This window comes from Hemiscyllium ocellatum, chromosome 48, assembly GCF_020745735.1.
Source record: "Hemiscyllium ocellatum isolate sHemOce1 chromosome 48, sHemOce1.pat.X.cur, whole genome shotgun sequence".
Lineage (NCBI taxonomy): Eukaryota > Metazoa > Chordata > Chondrichthyes > Orectolobiformes > Hemiscylliidae > Hemiscyllium > Hemiscyllium ocellatum.
The window spans coordinates 4252929-4271680 of record NC_083448.1 but is presented as its reverse complement, the minus strand read 5'-3'; the positions used below and the strand labels follow the sequence as shown (position 1 = coordinate 4271680).

At 50.2% G+C, this 18752-nt stretch overlaps 1 protein-coding gene across 1 annotated transcript; it reads left to right on the top strand.

Moving 5' to 3' along the window:
- The first annotated feature begins 1649 nt into the window (after positions 1 to 1649).
- LOC132837004 (transcriptional activator protein Pur-alpha-like) lies at positions 1650 to 2803 on the top strand. The gene has a single exon (XM_060856631.1). It carries the CDS (start codon positions 1650 to 1652, stop codon positions 2583 to 2585), a length of 936 nt encoding a protein of 311 aa, XP_060712614.1. The 3' UTR covers positions 2586 to 2803.
- The last annotated feature ends 15949 nt before the right edge of the window (positions 2804 to 18752 follow it).

Here is an 18752-nt window from a genome sequence, read left to right as displayed (position 1 = left end):
GGGGATGGTGGGGTGAGTGGGGGAGGGGGATGGGGTGGGTTAGTGATGGATGGGGTGAGTGGAGGGTAGGAGGTAAGTGGGGGTGAGTGGGGGAGGGGGTGTGGTGGGTTAGTGAGGGATGGGGGTTTGTGGGGATGGGGGGCTGAGTGGGAGAGGGGGGGTGAGTGGGGGAGGGGGAGGGGGTGGGTGAGTGGGGGAGGGGGATGGGGTGGGTGAGTGGGGGAGGAGTGGGTTAGTGAGGGATGGGGTGAGTGGAGATGGGGGGGTGAGTGGGGCAGGGGGGTGGGGGTGAGTTGGGGAGGGGGATGGGGGTGAGTTGGGGAGGGGTTGGAGGGGTGAGTTGGGGAGGGGGGTGGAGGGGTGAGTTGGGGAGAGGGATGGGGTAGGTTCGTGAGCGATGGAGGTGAGTGGGGGATGGGGAGGTGAGTGGGGGATGGGGAGGTGAGTGGGGGATGGGGGGGTGAGTGGGGCAGGGGGATGGGGTGGGCGAGTTGGGAGTGGGGGTGTGTGAGTGAGGGATGGGGCTGAGTGGGGGAGGGGTTGGGGTGAGTGGGGGTTGGGAGGTGAGTGGGGGTTGGGGCGGTGAGTGGGGGAGAGGGATGGGGTGGGTTAGTGAGGGATGGGGTGAGTGGGGGATGGGGTGGGTTAGCGAGGGATGGGGGGTGAGTGGGGGAGGGGGATGGGGTGCGTTAGTGAGCGATAGGGGTGAGTGGGGATGGGCGGTGAGTTGGGGATGGGGGTGGGTGGGGGAGGGGGTTGGGGTGGGTGAGTAGGGGGTGTGTGGGGATGGGGGGGTGAGTGGGGGATGGGGGTGAGTGAGTGGGGAGGGGGATGGAGTGGGTTAGTGAGGGATGGGGTGAGTGGGGGATGGGGTCGGGGGTGAGTGAGGGAGGGAGATGGGGGGGATGAGTGAGGGGGGGTGAGTCAGGGAGGGGGATGGGGTGGGTTAGTGAAGGATGGGGGTGAGGGAGGGGGATGGGGGGTGAGTGGGAGACGGGGATGGGTTAGTGAGGGGGGGGTGAGTGGTGGATGGGGGGTGAGTGGGGAGGGGGATGGAGTGGGTTAGTGAGGGATGGGGTGAGTGGGGGATGGGGTCGGGGGTGAGTGAGGGAGGGAGATGGGGGGGGTGAGTGGGGTGGGTGGTGAGTCGGGGAGGGGAATGGGGGTTAGTGAGGGGGGGGTGAGTCAGGGAGGGGGATGGGGGTTAGTGAGGGGGATGGGGGTTAGTGAGGGGGATGGGGGTTAGTGAGGGGGATGGGGGTTAGTGAGGGGGGGGGGTGAGTGACAGTTGGATCCTGACGGGTTGCGGGTGACCCTCCTCGCGCCATGTAACGGTCGTTTGTTTGTGGGGGGGGGGGTAAGAGCTCGCGCGCTCGGCCTGCGTCACCGGACCCTGGTGTGTGTGTGTGTGTGTGCGCGTGAGAGAGAGACAGATAGGGGTGACGGCTCGAGCGCGTTGTCCCTACCGAGCATGCGTCTCCCCTCCCCCTTCCCTGCACGCGAACGGCGGCGGCGGCGGCGTGATCTCGCGAGAGCGGCCGGCGGCTGGGGCCTCCCCCCCCCGGACAGTGAGTGAGTGAGTGAGGGCTGGGGAGGAGGGAGGAGAGAGAGAGAGGACGGGGGACGGGCTGGCGGTGGCGGCGGCTAAGATGGCGGAGGGGGACAGCGGGAGCGAGCGAGGGGGAGGTGGCGGCGGCGGCGGTGGAGGAGGAGGAGGTGGAGGAGGAAGCGGCGGCGGTAGCGGTGGAGGGGGAGCGGGCCTCCTGCCGCCGCCGCCGCCGCCGCAGGAGACCCAGGAGCTGGCCTCCAAGCGGGTGGACATCCAGAACAAGCGCTTCTACCTGGACGTCAAGCAGAACGCGAAGGGCCGCTTCATCAAGATCGCCGAGGTGGGCGCCGGCGGCAACAAGAGCCGCCTGACCCTCTCCATGGCGGTGGCCGCCGAGTTCCGCGACTACCTGGGCGACTTCATCGAGCACTACGCGCAGCTGGGGCCCTCCTCGGAGGCCGGAGGGGGAGCGGGAGGCGAGGCCTCGGGCCTGGGCCCCGAGGAGCCGCGGCGGGCCCTGAAGAGCGAGTTCCTGGTGCGGGAGAACCGCAAGTACTACATGGACCTGAAGGAGAACCAGCGCGGCCGCTTCCTGCGGGTCCGCCAGACGCTGAACCGCGGGCCGGGCCTGGGCGGCAGCCAGGGGCAGACCATCGCGCTGCCGGCGCAGGGCCTGATCGAGTTCCGGGACGCGCTGGCCAAGCTGATCGACGACTACGGCGCCGAGGACGAGGCGCCGGGCGGCCAGGCCGAGCTGCCCGAGGGCACCTCGCTGACGGTCGACAGCAAGCGCTTCTTCTTCGACGTGGGCGCCAACAAGTACGGCGTCTTCATGCGGGTGAGCGAGGTCAAGCCCTCGTACCGCAACTCCATCACCGTGCCCTACAAGGCCTGGCACAAGTTCGGCGCCGCCTTCACCAAGTACGCCGAGGAGATGAAGGAGATCCAGGACAAGCCCCGCGGCGGCGGCGGCGACAAGCTGCTCTTCGAGCGGCCGCCCGACGACTCGGACGCCGAGGATGTGGACGACGACTGAGAGGCCTCCACCCACCTACTACCCACCACCCACCTACCTACCTCTCTCTCTCTTTTTAATCTTTATTTCTTTTGGGGAGGGGGGGGTGGTGAAGGTTTGCTGATGGGTTTTTGGCAGGAGAAGAGATCAAACTTTACTCTCTAGAGGGTTGGGTGGGGACAAGATCTAGGTTTTTTTGTGGAGGGGGGTCTAAAGGAGGAATAGAAATCAAACTTTTCTCTCTGGGGGGAGAGAGAGAGAGAAAAGGGGGTTGGGTGGGGATAAAATCTAGGTTTTTTTGTGGGGGGGTCTAAAGGAGGAATAGAAATCAAACTTTTCTCTGGGGAGAGAGAGAAAAGGGGGGAGAGAGAGAAAAGGGGGTTGGGTGGGGATAAAATCTAGTTTTTTTGTGGAGGGGGGTCTAAAGGAGGAATAGAAATCAAACTTTTTTCTCTCTGGGGAGAGAGAGAGAGAGAAAAGGGGGTTGGGTGGGGATAAAATCTAGGTTTTTTTGTGGGGGGGTCTAAAGGAGGAATAGAAATCAAACTTTTCTCTGGGGAGAGAGAGAAAAGGGGGTTGGGTAGGGACAAGATCTAGTTTTTTTGTGGGAGGGGGGTCTAAAGCAGGAATAGAAATCAAACTTTTCTCTGGGGAGAGAGAGAGAAAAGGGGGTTGGGTGGGGACAAAATCTAGGTTTTAGGGAGAGGGAGGGAAGGTTTTGATGATTTTGGGTTGAAGGGGGAGCCCAAAGGAAGAAAATTAAATTGAACTTTTCTCTCTATCTCTGAGAGAGAAAAGGGGGGGGTTGGGTGTGGACAAAATCTAGGTTTTTTTAATGGGGGGGTCTAAAGGAGGGTTAGAAATCAAACTTTTCTCTCTTGAGAGAGAGAGAGAGTGCAAAGGGGGTTGGGTGGGGACAAAATCTAGGTTTTAGGGAGAGGGAGGGAAGGGTTCGATGATTTAGGGTTGGGGGGGGAGCCCAAAGGAGGAAAAGAAATTAAACTTTTCTCTCTATCTCTGAGAGATTAAAGGGGGGGGGGTTGGGTGTGGACAAAATCTAGGTTTTTTGGGAGGGGAGGGAAGGTTTTGATTTGGGGCTGGGGGGGGGGGGAGCCCAAAGGAGGAAAAGAAATCAAACTTTTCTCTCTGGAGAGACAGAGAGAGAAAAGGGGGTTGGTTGGGACACAATCTAGTTTTTTTTGTTTGGGGGGGGTCTACAGGAGGAATAGAAATCAAACTTTTCTCTCTGGGGAGAGAGAGAGAAAAGAGGGTTGGGTGGGGACAAAATCTAGGTTTTTTTCGGGAGGGGAGGGAAGGTTTTGATGCTTTGGGGTTGAAGAGGGAGCCCAAAGGAAGAAAATAAATTAAACTTTTCTCTCTCTATCTATCTCTGAAAGAGCAGAGGGAGTTGGGTGGGACAGAATCTAGGTTTTTATTGTGGGGGTGTCCAAAGGAGGAAAAGAAATCAAACTTTTCTCTCTGTCTCTCTCTCAGAGAAAAGAGGGTTGGGTGGGGACAAAATCTAGGTTTTGAGGGGGGGAAGGGTTTTGATGATTTGGGGTTGACGGGGGAGCCCAAAGGAGGAAAAGAAATCAAATTTTTCTCTAGAGAGAGAGAGAGAGAGACAGAGAGAGAAAAGGGGGTTGGGTGGGGACAAAACCTAGGTTTTTCTGTGGGAGGGGAGGGAAGGTTTTAATGATTTAAGGTGGGGGGGGAGCCCAAGGAAGAAAAAGAAATCAAACTTTTCTCTGTCTCTATCTCAGACGAAATCTAGGTTTTTTTTGGGAGGGGAGGGAAGGTTTTGATGATTTAGGGCAGGGGGGGAAGCCCAAAGGAGGAAAATAAATCACTTTTTTTCTCTATCGTGGTCTTCCTTCAGAAAGAGAGAGAAAAGATGATTGGGTGGGACAAAATCTAGGTTTATTTTGGGGGGGGGGGGGGTCCAAAGGAGGAAAAGAAATCAAACTTTTCCCTCTCTATCGAGGCCTTCAAAGAGAGAGAGAAAATGGGGTTGGGTGGGAGAAAATCTAGGTTTATTTGGGAGGGGAGGATAGATTTGCTGACGGTTTGGGGTTGGAGGGGGAGGGGTGACCAAAAAGAGGAAAAGAAAAGAACTCAAATTTTCTCTCTCTATCGAGGGCTTCCTTCAGCCCCTCACTCTCAGTGAGAGAGAGAAAGGGGGTTGGGTGGGATGAAGTGACGAATCTAGGTTTGGGGAGGGGTGGGTGTAATCCTATTTGAGAGAAAGCTGCCTCCTCCAAATCTATTTTGGGCCAGCCCTGAGAGGGAATTGTCCAGTATCCAATTTGGACCAGCCTCTCTCGTTTTGTTTTGAGAGGAAAATTGTGTTGAAAATCCATTTGGAGAGGCAACCATGTCTCAAAGTTCATTTGGGGGGTTGGTGAGAGAATTGTGTCGCAAAAGCCATTTGGGAAAACGTTTTGAGAGGAAGAATTGGTTTGCAGAGAAAACTTGCTTGAAATCCATTTTGGGCCAGCCTCTCTCTTTGAGGGAGAAAGATTGCGTCGCAAAATCCATTTGGGGAAATCTTTGGATAGCAAACCGTGTCTCGAAATCCGTTTCAGGGGGAATCTTGGAGGGCAAATTGCATCGAAAAATCCACTTGGGAGACTTGAGCAGATTGAATTCTCAACCGAGACAAAGTCTGAAATTGGGGACGCCCGGGAGCAAATTGTGTTTGCAAAGAAGGAGGAAAAAAAAACCTAACCTGAAGAGTAAACAGTCTTCACTGCGATGTTAAAAAAATCTGATTGGGGAGTCAAATTGTGTGAAGTTTCAGCCCCCCCGCCTCCCAACAGAAGAAGAAAGAAATGTTTTCAAAGTCGATTTGATGTCTCAAAAGAAAGATGTTTCCAAACCGAAACCTTCCAGCAAAGAAGGGTGGAGAAAAATTGAGTCGATCACAAAAATTGAGAAAATAGTATTTTTTGGGAAACAGTGGAATATACGATTGAGGAGGAGGAGGAGGAAACAGCAGCTTGCAATAAAGAAAATGGTGTGCATTTAACATGGAAACAAACAGTCAAAACTACAAAAGGGGCAGTTTCATCTCCCAAGATGAATGAACCAGTTCATTGCAAAATACACACTGTTATTTGTGGAAAAGCATCGTTGTCGCTGAAACATCAATTTCAGTTTTTTAAAAGGAAGCAGTTCATTGTGACGCAAAAGAGGTTCTGAACGTGAAAGGGAAGAGACGGCAAAATGTGACCTCGACCTGAGCGAGAAATTATTTGCAGAGACATCACGTCACTTGAAGCCAGCAACACTTTAGAAAAGTTCTTTTCGTATCAGACAAAAACAAAAGTTCTCATGGAATTTTTAAAAATTATTTTAAATACTGGACAATCGAGTCATTTTTAAATTTGTTTTCGTTCTTAAGTATTTCAAATATATCTTTGATAAAAACTGTCGTGTTCCTGATGTAGAAAAATGAATGTTTTTAAACAATCAAGTATGAAGGCTTGAAAATAGTCTACAGTATGGCGCTAGTTCCACATGATATCTACTACCAGGGCTTACATCTAAGAAGGTGATTGCTAACCTCCATTAGTAATACTTTTTGTATTTTGGTCAAACTTCCCTCCCTGAGTAAGTTTGGCAGTGTTACATGTGTTCTGCATAACCACTCCAGTGTAAACCATCAGCAGAGATTCTACTGCTAGTATGAACTTGTTGCCCTTGTAGTAGAGACTACTTGTAACTAGCCCAGGTGCTACTGTTGAACACACGGCATGTCGTTCCCTATAAGGAATATTCAAGTTTCTTTCTAAGCGTTTCTTTTTAAAAAGTGGCTATCCATGACGTACGATTTGACTTTTCCAGACTTGAGAATGTGCATTTGCTTTTCAACAGAATAATTGTGTAAAAATTTTCACGCGACCACCATTTTCCCAAGAAACATTACTGATGTGCACAAAGTTATAAGTGATTGGATAGACTAGATGAGAAAAAAAAATTGATTAACCCAGCTTAAGCCGGCATTTAAAATCAAGGGGTCATATAGCTTTTTAGGTTTTTTAAAAATGTTGTCTTGTTGTGCAGGAGTTTAGGCTTTTTGAACTGTATTTATTTATTAGAAGCAGTAATTATATTTTTCAGTATTTTCACTTTAAAGGCTCTGGAGTGTTCTATTAGAACAGATACTGAAGCCATTCTCTGCCTGTTGACTCGAGCTGCCGGTGAGTCTGAACTGTTGTTAGCGTTTTTCCCACGTTATAACGGTTTTGCGATTTGTGTGCATTCACTGTGGTCCCTCGCAAGCTTTCTTCTCTGTATTTTATAGATCAATTTCTCCCCTAAGTAAGCCCCTCTTTAAAAATTGTGATGTGTTGTCCAAGTGTGTTGAAGTGTAGGAATCAAAGCCAGGACATTGACATCATGTTCGCGATTGAACAGCTTCCAGTTTGAATGTATTCTGATGTAGACAGAGATAAAACAATGTCAAGCTCTTGTCAGCTTGTAGTCAAGGACACCTGGGAGAAACTGCTGAGCAATATATATATATATATATAATATATATATCACTTTAACCCTGGTGGGTAAGTGATTACCCGCACCAGGTCTGGGTCCGTTACACTTTGTATATTTTTGGTGTTCTGTTCCTTGGGCTGAGGAGTTTGCAGAGAGAGAGCAGGATGTGCTGGACGTAGCCACGTTTGAAGTTGCCATTCACCTGCGGCCAGTTTGCAGCTTGTTTCTCCGTTTGACCTGTTAGAAAAGATATCTCAGCATGTTTATAAGCGGTCTCCACACCCGCCAGTTAGCGTGCAGTGCTGGTTAGACTCTGAGCTGAGCAGCTGCCGCTCGGATTAAATAGGTCAGATGTGCTTTCAGTAGATCCAAGCGCTTGCCTTTTCGGCAGCGTTGGGAATACAGGGAAGGGTGATCTTCCGAGGCAACTCGAGCCAGGTTACTCGTTACGCACGTCCGGTATTCAGCAGATCATCTCGCCCAGTATGCTCTGCTCAATATCAACTTGTGTGCTTTTTTTCTTGAAAAGTAACATTACTCAAAACGAAAGTATGCAAAGTGAATGGTCCAGATGTTTTCCACTGTCAAGAGTATCTTCTACAGACACAGTGCAATAGCCTCATTTAGCAATCATTTTTAAATTAGTTCAGAGAGCTTGCATATACAGCAGGGCTGCTGTACCTTGCAACCTTTGTGTCACTGTTGGTTCTGTTGCGTGGTGACATAGTATTTTGTTTTTTAATTCTGCACAGTGGGTAATGAATTTTAAAAAGGCTTTTGTTAATGTGGGATTTTTAAAATCTCCTACTTTTTTTTTAAAAAAAACCCGATTGTAGAATATATTTTATACAAATTTCTAGACTTGATTTTAAGGCCTTTTTTTAAAAAAAAAAGAAATGCAGATGAAAGTTTCCTGATCAATTATTGAGCCGTTTGGCTTTGTTCCCTTCGTTGCTAATGATGTGTGCGAGGCAATCGAGCCAGTATGGTGACATTCCAAGTTCTGCGAGCTTACATGTAAGCTGCTAAAACAGAAATAGCTGAGCGGGAGTGGAAAGGACCCTGCGCTTGGCTTGCTTGCTCGGTGCACATTGAACTGAAGGGCAAAGCCTCTTTTCAGTGTTCCTTTCTGATTTCCTTTTAAATGTGCAGCAACTTGAGGAAAATGAAGGCTTCAAGGAGCCTCTTTGCATAGCTGGGCAATGAGCTACTGGACTTCACTGTGCTCCACTAGGACCGCAGTCCTAATCCCAGTCTTTGGTCCCTAAGGATGGACAGCCCCCCCCCCCGACTGCCGTGTGTCTCAGAGCTGCAGATGTGGGATGGGCGATTGTCCGAAAGTGCCACTTCCACTCTCTGCAAGTACTGAGGTACGATCTGTGGTGCTCGAGAGGCAGAACCACTTCAGGTGCAACTCACTTTATCTGAAGTTACCAGCCAGCACTCTAGGCCGATTCTGTCTGAATAATAAGCTTCCCTTTAGGAGTCCAAAAGTGGGGTTTGGCTGTAGAAATGTGAAGATTGTCAGAATGAGACACTCTGAATTTGTCGTTTGCCCTATTCCTCTGCATTGGATCGGTGTTAATGCACATTTAAGAAAACTAGCTGCCATCTAAAATGCTGTACCAAGTCAACCACTTGACTTGTTGGTGTTGAGCGGTGTGGAAAGAGGAAGCAGAATGAAGAAATACGTCTCTCTCATTGGAGAAGTCTTTTCAGAATCCAGTTCAGGAATGGGGGGGGGGGGGGGGGGGGGAGGAGAGATATGATTAATCTTGTACATATGCGTACTTACTCCAGCCATGAAAATAGAAGAGAGCTGCAACTTAACAGATTCTATTTCAGAAATATCGTAGCCCTCTTACTGAGAAGTAATGTATAGAAGGGAGAGGGGAAAAAAACTGGTCAGCTTCTGTGGTTATTGGTGTCTGAATTACCATGGGGGGGGGTCGGGGGTACCATGCTCTTGTGTGTAAATTGGTGATGTAAGCAGATCGGCGAGGTCTCCACCCTCAGTGAGTCCCGGCAAAGTGATTGCATAGCGCCTGGAGTCTTATGTTTTTAAATGAACTAACCAGATGTGTAGGCTGCAGAATTTTAAGGATTTCCTCGTGCGTTTGACAAAGTATTTTTTTGAAAATTGCAGTTCCCGCACGCCCCTCCGTTAACCGATCTTGTGACCAACTAGTCGATTTCCAGCGAGCAGCTCCGTGGGTGTTCGATGTGATCAGGTTGAACGGTGGTGGTTTGCATACTTTTTAATGCCCAAGTCACTTGTTAAGAGGAGACTCCTTCCCCAGCTTGTCAGATTCCTCAAAGTCCCGTGTCCTTAGACTGTGCTGCAGGTACTTGGAACGTGTCCGTGCTCTTTGGTTCGAGTGCTTGTGGCTCATTGGTTAGTTCAGTCATGCTCGGCCAATGGGTAATGGTCTGTAAAGCTGCCTGGGAACTCCTTCGTTCTCAGTGAGATGGCTGGGCATGGAACACCAGCGCGCAAGTGAATACAGTGGGTTGGTGCTCACCCCATGCCTCCTGTTGAGCTGGGGCCTCTTGTGTCCAATCATTGGCCCTGTTGTAGGGAGCTGCAGTTTGGAATTTCTCCTGCCGGACCCTCCACCCTTGCAGTCCTCCTGATCCCGCAGCTCTTTGGGTAGTCGTTTGCCAACATACACCTGGCCCGTGGGTAGGGGAGGTGCGTATTTCTGAAGTAATCACTCGAGCAGTTCATCAGTGCTCTCGAGTCGAGCAGTGTTTAAATGTTCATGATGTCCAGTGATTTCACTCATAATGAAGTAAGCTTTTTCCTGCATTTGTAAGTTTATGCTGAATCTTGACACATGGAGAGATACCAATATGTGTAAATGATGAGTTAGTAATCTATACTTAAAAGATGCAAACTATACTTGATCTACTTTAGGTATTTTTGGTAATTGACTAAAATTGCTACTTTTCTTTGTCTTAGTTTGAGTGATTCACAGTTCTGGGTTTTTTTTTGTTTAATGTGTTATTTATAGTTTCTCCTGCTCCTCCTTTTCAAAACATCTCAACGTATTAGCTGAGAACCATGCAGCCAGCTCCCACATTCCTACTTGGATTATTCCAGCCAACAGTTGCTGAGACCAGCCCGTCCGAGTCGGTCTTTCAACTTTGCATATCCCTTTGTCGGTGAGTTTCAACAGGCGTGCATGGCCTTTCTCAGCAAGGAATTACCTCAGACTGAAAGGCGCGTCCCAGGATGCCCCTCTGTCGCTAGACCCTGGTTGACAGTGCCAGTGTGGTCCCCTGAAAGGTCTGAAGCTCAACATTTTGAAGCCCAGTCTCCTTTGCTCGTCGCTGGGCCTGTTTGGAACTTTGGAAGGCTTTTACCATGTGTTTAGAAAGTTGTAATCTCGCATCCCCCTTGCAGCAGTTTGATGACATGCTCAGTCTGGCAACCCCAGGGCGCGTGTCCCGTTCACTGCCGCTGCTGCTTTCGGACTCTGGTATCTGCCAGTCTCCACCTTTTTAAACCCATCAGCTTGTTGAGGATGGCCCAATCCTCAGCACTCGGTGCTCCCGTTTGCTGCCCGCTGCTTTGGTCTACCGTAATCATGTTCGCCATAGAAGTCAATCGCACGGATGCCAGAGTCCAGCACCTGCCCCGGCACCTTTGGGAGTCTTTCCCCCCACCCTCCCTCAATGGGTCGAGGCATGTCCACCAGCTGATTGAGTGAGTAAACTGCCCCGTCCCCCAGTTCCTGGGGCCATTCTCGAATGGTGCAAGTGTGTGCTATTTTCCCCCCCCCCCCCCCCAGGACAGCTCATTTTAAATCATTTAACCCGCTTGTATATGGCAAGAAGAATAAAAAAACAAGTTAGCATATGGTAAATTGTTTAAAAAAAAGGATTGCGCTTGCTCTCCCGGAGCACACGAGGCCACGTGTCCTCTGTTGGAGAGCAGCAACTCCACATAGTTAATGGTTGTGTCTTCATTTTGTAAGTGACACTGCTAGGAAGGGGGGGCATGTTAGTCATGGAACCAGATGGGTAACGCTCGTTACCCTGTTAGCACGGCATGGCCAGAAACCATTTCCGCCTTTAAAATGCAGTCAGTCGGATTCAAGGCGCCAGGCCATCTTAACTGGCTGGTGACCCTTCCAGTTGCCTTGAGTCTTACCCAGCTGACTTGCGGTTCTAATGTTGTGCGCCTAGCTACCTCTCTGATTTCTGTTGTATTCCACTTGGGAAAAAAAAATGTACAGTCGCATCTGCTTGTATTGTTTTTTTGCCATGTACATTAGGCTCAGACTGATACGCAGTTAAATTAGTGGCAAGATTTGTGAGAAGTTGCTTCGTGACAAAACAAATGATGAATATTTACATAATATAGTAAAATATGTACTGTGAGTCTTTTTTTTATATATAATAGATTTTTAAAGAGATTTTGAGTTTGTTACCCACTTCTGATCATTGTGTGACGCTGTATCAATGGTCTGTGTGCTTAAAGGTCAAGGAAAAAGGTTGGGTCGGTTTTATTTGGTGAGGAAAGGTCAGGCAGCAAAAGTTGAAACCCTGTCTTTGTGATTTGGCCGGTATTGTCTGCCTTTCTGTAAAGAATTGATATTTCCAAGGGGTGAAAACAGCTGGGGCCTTCATTTCCAGGCTGCTGATCCTGTCAGCAAGCAAGATTTCTCCATCTTGTCTGCTGCTCACTTGTACCCTCAGACAGGGCATCCTTGTCGATGTGCCACAAATATCCCCTGTACCTATGCCAGCCGGGCGCTCCGTCGGAGAGGGGGGGCTTCTGTGCGAGGTTAAAGTGATTCTCGACTCCCAGGAGCTTAGCCTCGCTCTGGTACGTTATCCAGGAGAGGTTCCAGGCTTCCTGTCTATATTGGTCAGGCAGTTTCACGTATCCTAGCACAGATTTGAATCCGAGGTGTGGGTTCTCCAGGTGATTTGGAACTGCACTGGATGCCCGAGTCTTGAGAGGGTGGGGGGGGGGGGGTGGCAGCCTCAACAGGAAATGAAAGTCTGGTAGCTGAGGACAAACATGGCCTGAGGGTTTGACCCAAGTTTCAGACTGTGTGTGTGTGTTATGGTAGCCCAAGACAGTGCGATCCAAAACCACTCAACTGTTGCTTCATCGTTTCAAGCGATGAAGACCTTTCCAAACGTAGAGCAGACTTCTTCACCTCCGAGGTCTCGGTGTGTTTTTTTGAACCCTGATAATTTGTTGGAGCACCAGGTTGCATTTTGGCCTTGGTCAGTCAGATTTGCTCGGTTTGAGTTTGACGATTGCACAGTTTCTTTTTTTGTGTTTTTTTTTGCTGTTCTAATTTTATTTTGGAAGAATTTAAACCCGAAAGAAACAAAAAGCTTTTTTACTTGACCTTTAAAATGGGCATTTATCAGAGAAAAAAACACTAACTCTGTGTGTGCAAACTAGTTCAAGACAACTTGACTAAACTGCCTTTTGAATTCTAATCAACCCCCCCCCCCCCTCCCATGTTATGTTCGCTTAGTGTGAAGTGCCTATTGTGCCGAATGGGAAATTAGGCTGGTCAAACAAAAACAAAAAGCCTGGATGTGTAGAGGAGAATAATATGGCATCCATCTTTGCATTAATCGCTTAATCCTTGCACCCACTTCAGCTCAATGTGAAGAGATTGCTGCGTTGGCATAAGTATTTCTGGATGTGCTGTTAAGTGTGCTAGCTTACTCCTAGTTCTGACAGAAAGCTGGTACAACACAGCCAAGGGGAAGGGGGTGTGGGGGGGGGGAGAAAGAGGGCTTATGGACAACCTCTTCCTCCCATGAATTTGGCATAAAATACCCAAAACCTCACTCACTGTCCTAACAAAACGGGAAGCAATGCTGTCCCCAAAGGGGGGGAGGGGGTCTCTGAGCTCTGGCCACGGAATCTGAACCATTTCACCCCGAGCAAATGTCTGATCCCTCCTTGCTTCTCTCCCTCTCCCCCTTCCCTTCCCTGTCCCCCTCCACTCCCCTCCCTCCCTCCCTCCCTCATTGACACGATGAACAGGCTCCTCCTGCCCCCTCGCAGGTAGTTTTCAGTTGAAACACTAACCGGACCCACCCAGCCTCCTCCGGCGGGTGAGGTGGAAAGCAGCGAAATCTCTTGACTCGCATTGAGCGCCTTGCACTTTATTACAGCTCGTTGAGTGTTGCGTTCCCCCCTCCCCAGCCCCTCTCCCTCCCTAACAGTGGGTCGCCCACCGTGTCGCCTAGCCCCCCCACCCGTGCCCAGCCCAACCAGAAGAGCACAAACCGTGAAGGGCCGCTTTGGATGGTGAGATAGCCCTCCCCTTCCCCACCCAACAACCCTCCCCTCCCCCCTTTCCCTTCCTCCTGAAAGCGGCAGGTGGGCTAACTCGGGTGCACAAGTGAAGCGAGCAAGTGGGAGAAAGGAAACAAACAAAGTCCTGACGTACGAGTCTGTCTTTCCAGACAAATGTTTATTTTTTTACATGCAGCATTGTTGAATTTGTGCAAAAAAAAATGAGATATATTATATTCCGTTTTAAAAAAAGCATATAACCCACACCACTGCATTTTGAGACGTTGAGGGGTGGTGGTGGGGGGGGGGAAGGGGTGGTTTGCAGGCGTGCAAGCCTTGTAGGGGTGACCCTCCGGTCTCAAAGGTGAGCACAGTGCAGCATCCATGACTCCCCCACCCCCACCCCCCCTCTCCTCGCCCCCTGCCGCACTGCACAGGCGTCCAGTAGGACCAGGGCATTGAGCAAAGGGCTGCCCCCATGTTCAGAATGGGCGGTGGCGCATCTCCTTTGGGGCTGACCTTTGTGTTGGGGGGAAAAAGAAATGCTCTTGTTTAACAAGTGCCGCTTATTTAAACAAAACCCATGTGGTTTCTCAAAAACAAAATTGAGTCCCATTTTTTTTTTCACCCTCGCTCCCAAGCGGGGGGTTAAATCAGTGAGATCCCATGAGCGCTTTAGATGACTACTTTTTTTTAAAAACTTAACTCTGATGCTGATATCAGAGCTTCACTTTTGGTGTTCTTTTGTTACAATGGGTTTGAAGTAGAGAGAGAGAGAGAGAGTGAGTGCTACCAAATTAAGCCTGTGACTTTCCAAGAAACACAACTTTTCCTGCTGTGGTTATAATGTGTTGCCTCATTAAAAAAAAACTAAAACTCCTAAATTGAGCAGTGACTTGCTGTTTGTAAAGTGTATCTGAAGCGTAATGTGCATGATGTCGCATGGGGAGTGCACAGTTATTAATTCTGGGCTTGCACGCTGGTGTAAGTGAGTGCTGCCTGTTGAACAGTGTGCAGTATTTATTCTAACTCAAGTTTTTTTTTGTTAACAATGATCCACCTTTATTTGTTACTAATAAAACCGGCATTGCAAAAGGAAATGTTTCATTTTAAAGTCAGCGGTTCGCGGACGCCACTTCCCTGGGCTTGGGCTGGTGAAGGGGGCCAGCCCATTCGCCAGCGGATGCACCTCTCTCTCAACTCCCTCGTCAACAGTTGGAGTGGTGCTGGGAAGGTCCAACAGGTCAGGCAGGAATCGTTGCTTTTGCCCCCAAAACGTCGATTTGTTGTTCCTTCCCCTTCCCCCTGCTCCTGGGATGCTTGCCTGACCTGCTGTGCTTTTCCAGTGCCACTCTCAATCTGCAGTGCTCCCACTACCCTTGGGGGCAACAACAGTGCTAAGGGAGCCAGGTTGGAGCTTCCTGTTTCCCCAGTTTGAAGTTCTTGCTCAGAATGAAGGCTGGTTTTCAGCTGCAAGGGGCCTGGATCCTTGCTGCGTTGAGGAAGGAGGCTGACAGGGTCTCCCCTCTGCTTCTTCCCAAGCAGTGCTCTGGCCAGTATATACACACACACACACACTCCAGCTTTCCCCCTCTCTGGGTTCGGGCTGTCCAAATGATCTGACAAAGAGCTGTTCTCTCTGCTGCTGCCTGCCTGCCTGGGTCAGCTCCTGGTGCTGGTGGAGTGTAGCATTGAGAGGGGACACTGGTGGTGGTCCCTAAACCCTGAGCCCCTCGCCCCACCGACCCCTGCAGTAATCTGCTTCCACTGCCAGCTTGCCATGCCAGGGAGGGACACTCATGGCGAAAGACCCGGGGGCACCGCTTCACGTCTGATCTTACCCCCCCCAAGGTTCCTGTTTATTTAAGCGAATGGTCCCTTCAGCTGGTGGCAAAACCTGGAGTTTTTTTGTGGGGGGGGGGGGTTTCTGTTGACTGTTCAAGCTGCCTGCCACCATTCGGGCCTCTCTGCTGCCTGTGAAAAATGGAAGCTGCCTGGTTTTGTTTAAACTTGGGAAGGATGAGGAACTCGGTGCACCTTTGCGAGAGAAGACACTCGTCTGCCTCAATCCGAGTCTCAATCACCAGGCTGTGCCTCCTTTCCCTGTTGGGGAGACCACCCCTTCTCCCTAAAATAAAAGGTGCTTTTTTGTGTGTGGGGGGGTGGGGGGAACAGATTGACTGGAAGTGAAAACGCTGGAGGGAGGGTGGGGGGCAGAGTCTGCCAAAGCAATTTCCAGTGAGTTTGAGGGTCAGCCATTCCCCTGGATTTGGAAGTCAGGAGTGAAGGGGGTGGGGGGGAGGAGGAGGGTTTGTGGGGGGAGCAATGCAAAATGTCCTCTTGCATTCGGGAGATTGAAGTTCTGGGTTAACATGAGGCTCCCCCGTCAGTCAGAGGGCTCTCTCTCTCTCTCCTCCTCCACTCTGATGCAAACAGCTCTCTCTCTCTCTCTCTCTCTCTGAGCCCAGCCATTCCTGAGCAGCTGAAGCAGCAGCTCTGTGCTTTCTATATTTAGCACTGTTGCTATGATAGAAAACGTGCCGGAGCTCCCGGCGAGAGGAGCAGCAGCACCTACCTCGACAGATCTGCTAAGGATTCCAACTCATTTGCCCGGCTGGAAGGAAACCCCAGATGGTAGCACGGCCAAATAAAGCCACTCTGTTTTTAGACCTTTTTGGGGGGGAGGGGAGGGGGGTTGATTCCATCTCAGCCAAAGCGCTGAGGTCATTATTAAATATTACCATGAAAGACATCCCCTCCATTTCCACTGAAAATAACCACTTCCTGCCCAAGCGACTGACAGGGAGACTATCATTCCCCTCAAGTTATCATGTGTGACACGTTACTAGATGGCGAAGACCCCCAAATGTTGCACCTTTCCTGAGTTGATGAGATTGCCTGCCGTGTGGAAACAGGCCCTTCGGCCCAACAAGTCCACAGCGACCCTCCGAAGAGTGACTCACCACAGCCCCATTCCCCATATTTATCCCTGACTAATGCGCCTCACACTATGGGGTAGTCAATCCACCCTAACCTGCACATCCCTGAGCACTATGGGTAATTTAGCACGGTCAATCCACCCTAACCTGCACATCCCTGAGCACTATGGGTAATTTAGCACGGTCAATCCACCCTAACCTGCACATCCCTGAGCATTATGGGTAATTTAGCACGGTCAATCCACCCTAACCTGCACATCCCTGAACACTATGGGTAATTTAGCACGGTCAATCCACCCTAACCTGCACATCCCTGAGCACTATGGGTAATTTAGCACGGTCAATCCACCCTAACCTGCACATCCCTGAGCACTATGGGGTAATATAGCATGGCCAATCCACCCTAACCTGCACATCCCTGAGCACTATGGGGTAATATAGCATGGCCAATCCACCCTAACCTGCACATTCCTGAACACTATGGGACAATTTAACATGTGATTCGACGTTTCAGGCATAAGCCCTTCTTGGCCCTTCCTGAAGAAGGGCTTATGCCCGAAATGTCGAATCTCCTGTGCCCTGGATGCTGCCTGACCTGCTGCGCTTTTCCAGCAACACATTTTCAGCTCTGATCTCCAGCATCTGCAGACCTCACTTTCTCCTCAACAATTTAACATTGCCAATCCACCCTAACCTGCACATTCTTGAACACTATGGGTATTTTAGCATGGCCAATCCACCCTAACCTGCAAGTCCCTGAACACTATGGACAATTTAGCACGGCCAATCCACCCTAACCTGCACATCCCTGAGCACTATGGGTAATTTAGCATGGCCAATAACCTGCACATCTTTGCACTGTGGGGGTAAACCACAGCACCCGGAGGAAACCCACGCAGACACGGGGGAGAATGTACAAACCGCACACAGACAGTCACCTGTGGCCGGAATATAATCCCTGGTGCTGCGAGGCAGCAGTGCTAACCACCAAGTCACCGTGGCACTTTTGTGAGCTCTTTCAGAATGAACAAACAATCACGTTTGTTTCCTGACACGCTAAAAACAAATTAAGCAGCTATTTTGGCGTTCCCAGGATCTGTTTTTCGGGAAATGTTCAAATCTTTGCCCAGGCCTAACCATACCAGGTGGAAGTGAGGAGTGCAGGTGCTGGAGAATCAGAGTCCAGAGAGTGTGGGACTGCTGGGGGATAAATAAAAGCACAGTGGGGATCATAGAGTCATAGAGATGTACAGCACGGAAACAGACCCTTCGATCCAACCCGTCCATGCTGACCCAGGTATCCCAACCCAATCTAGTCCCACCTGCCAGCCCCCACCCCATATCCCTCCAAACCCTTCCTATTCATGTACCCATCCAAATGCCTTTTAAATGTTGCAATTGTACCAGCCTCCACCACATCCTCTGACAGCTCATTCCATACACGTACCACCCTCTGTGTGAAAAAGTTGACCCTTAGGTCTCTTATATCTTTCCCCTCTCACCTAACCTATGCCCCTCTAGTTCTAGACTGTCCCACCCCAGGGAAAAGATCTTGTCTATTTATCCTATCCATGCCCCTCGTGATTTTATATACCTCTATAATGTCACCCCTCAGCCTCCAGCGCTCCAGGAAAAACAGCCCTAGTCTATTCAACCTGTCCCAAAGGATCAAATCCTCCAAATCTGGCAACATCCTTGTAAATCTTTTCTGAACCCTTTCAAGTTTCACTACACCTTTCCGATAGGAAGGAGACCAGAATTGCACACAATATTCCAACAGTAAGCTAACCAATGTCCTGTACAGCCACAACATGACCTCCCAACTCCTGTACTCAATACTCTGACCAATAAAGGAAAGCATACCAAACACCGCCTTCACTATCCTATCTACCTGCGACTCCACTTTCAAGGAGCTGTGAACTTGCACTCCAAGGTCTCTTTGTTCAGCAACACTCCCTAGGACCTTACTATTAAGTGGATAAGTCCTGCTAAGAGGTCAGGCAGCATCTCAGGAGCAGGAGAAGCGAACTTTCATCATGGGGATAGTGAATGATTCCTGGGAAACATCGCCTCTCCCGCTGCTAGGATGCTGCCTGACCTCCGCTGTGCTTTTCCAGCAACCCCCCCCCCCACACACACACACACACACACACACACACACAATAATCCACCCAGCCCAAAGCGAATGGGTCGCCCCCATCTCCCGTCCTGGCTCAATGACTAGAGGTGATGTATGTTGGGGTGTAGCTTCATAGGCTTAGATGACCAAGAGGGGGGGAGTGATCAGATCCTCATCCTTCACGGTGGGGGGTAGCAAACCGAACCCCATCTCCTTTTCAAAAGGGCCCCCTTGGGATCCACTGCCGCTCCTGAGAGAGGTGTCAGCCGAGGGTTTGGATGTAAGGAATGGGACTGGAGCGCCTAGGCTTGCGACTCTGGGATAAAAACTGCTTCCCGTTGACGTACCTGCCCTCC

Coding starts and splice junctions, on each gene's coding strand:
- LOC132837004 (XM_060856631.1), top strand. CDS start 1,650: ATGGCGGAGGGGGACAGCGGGAGCGAGCGAGGGGGAGGTGGCGGCGGC.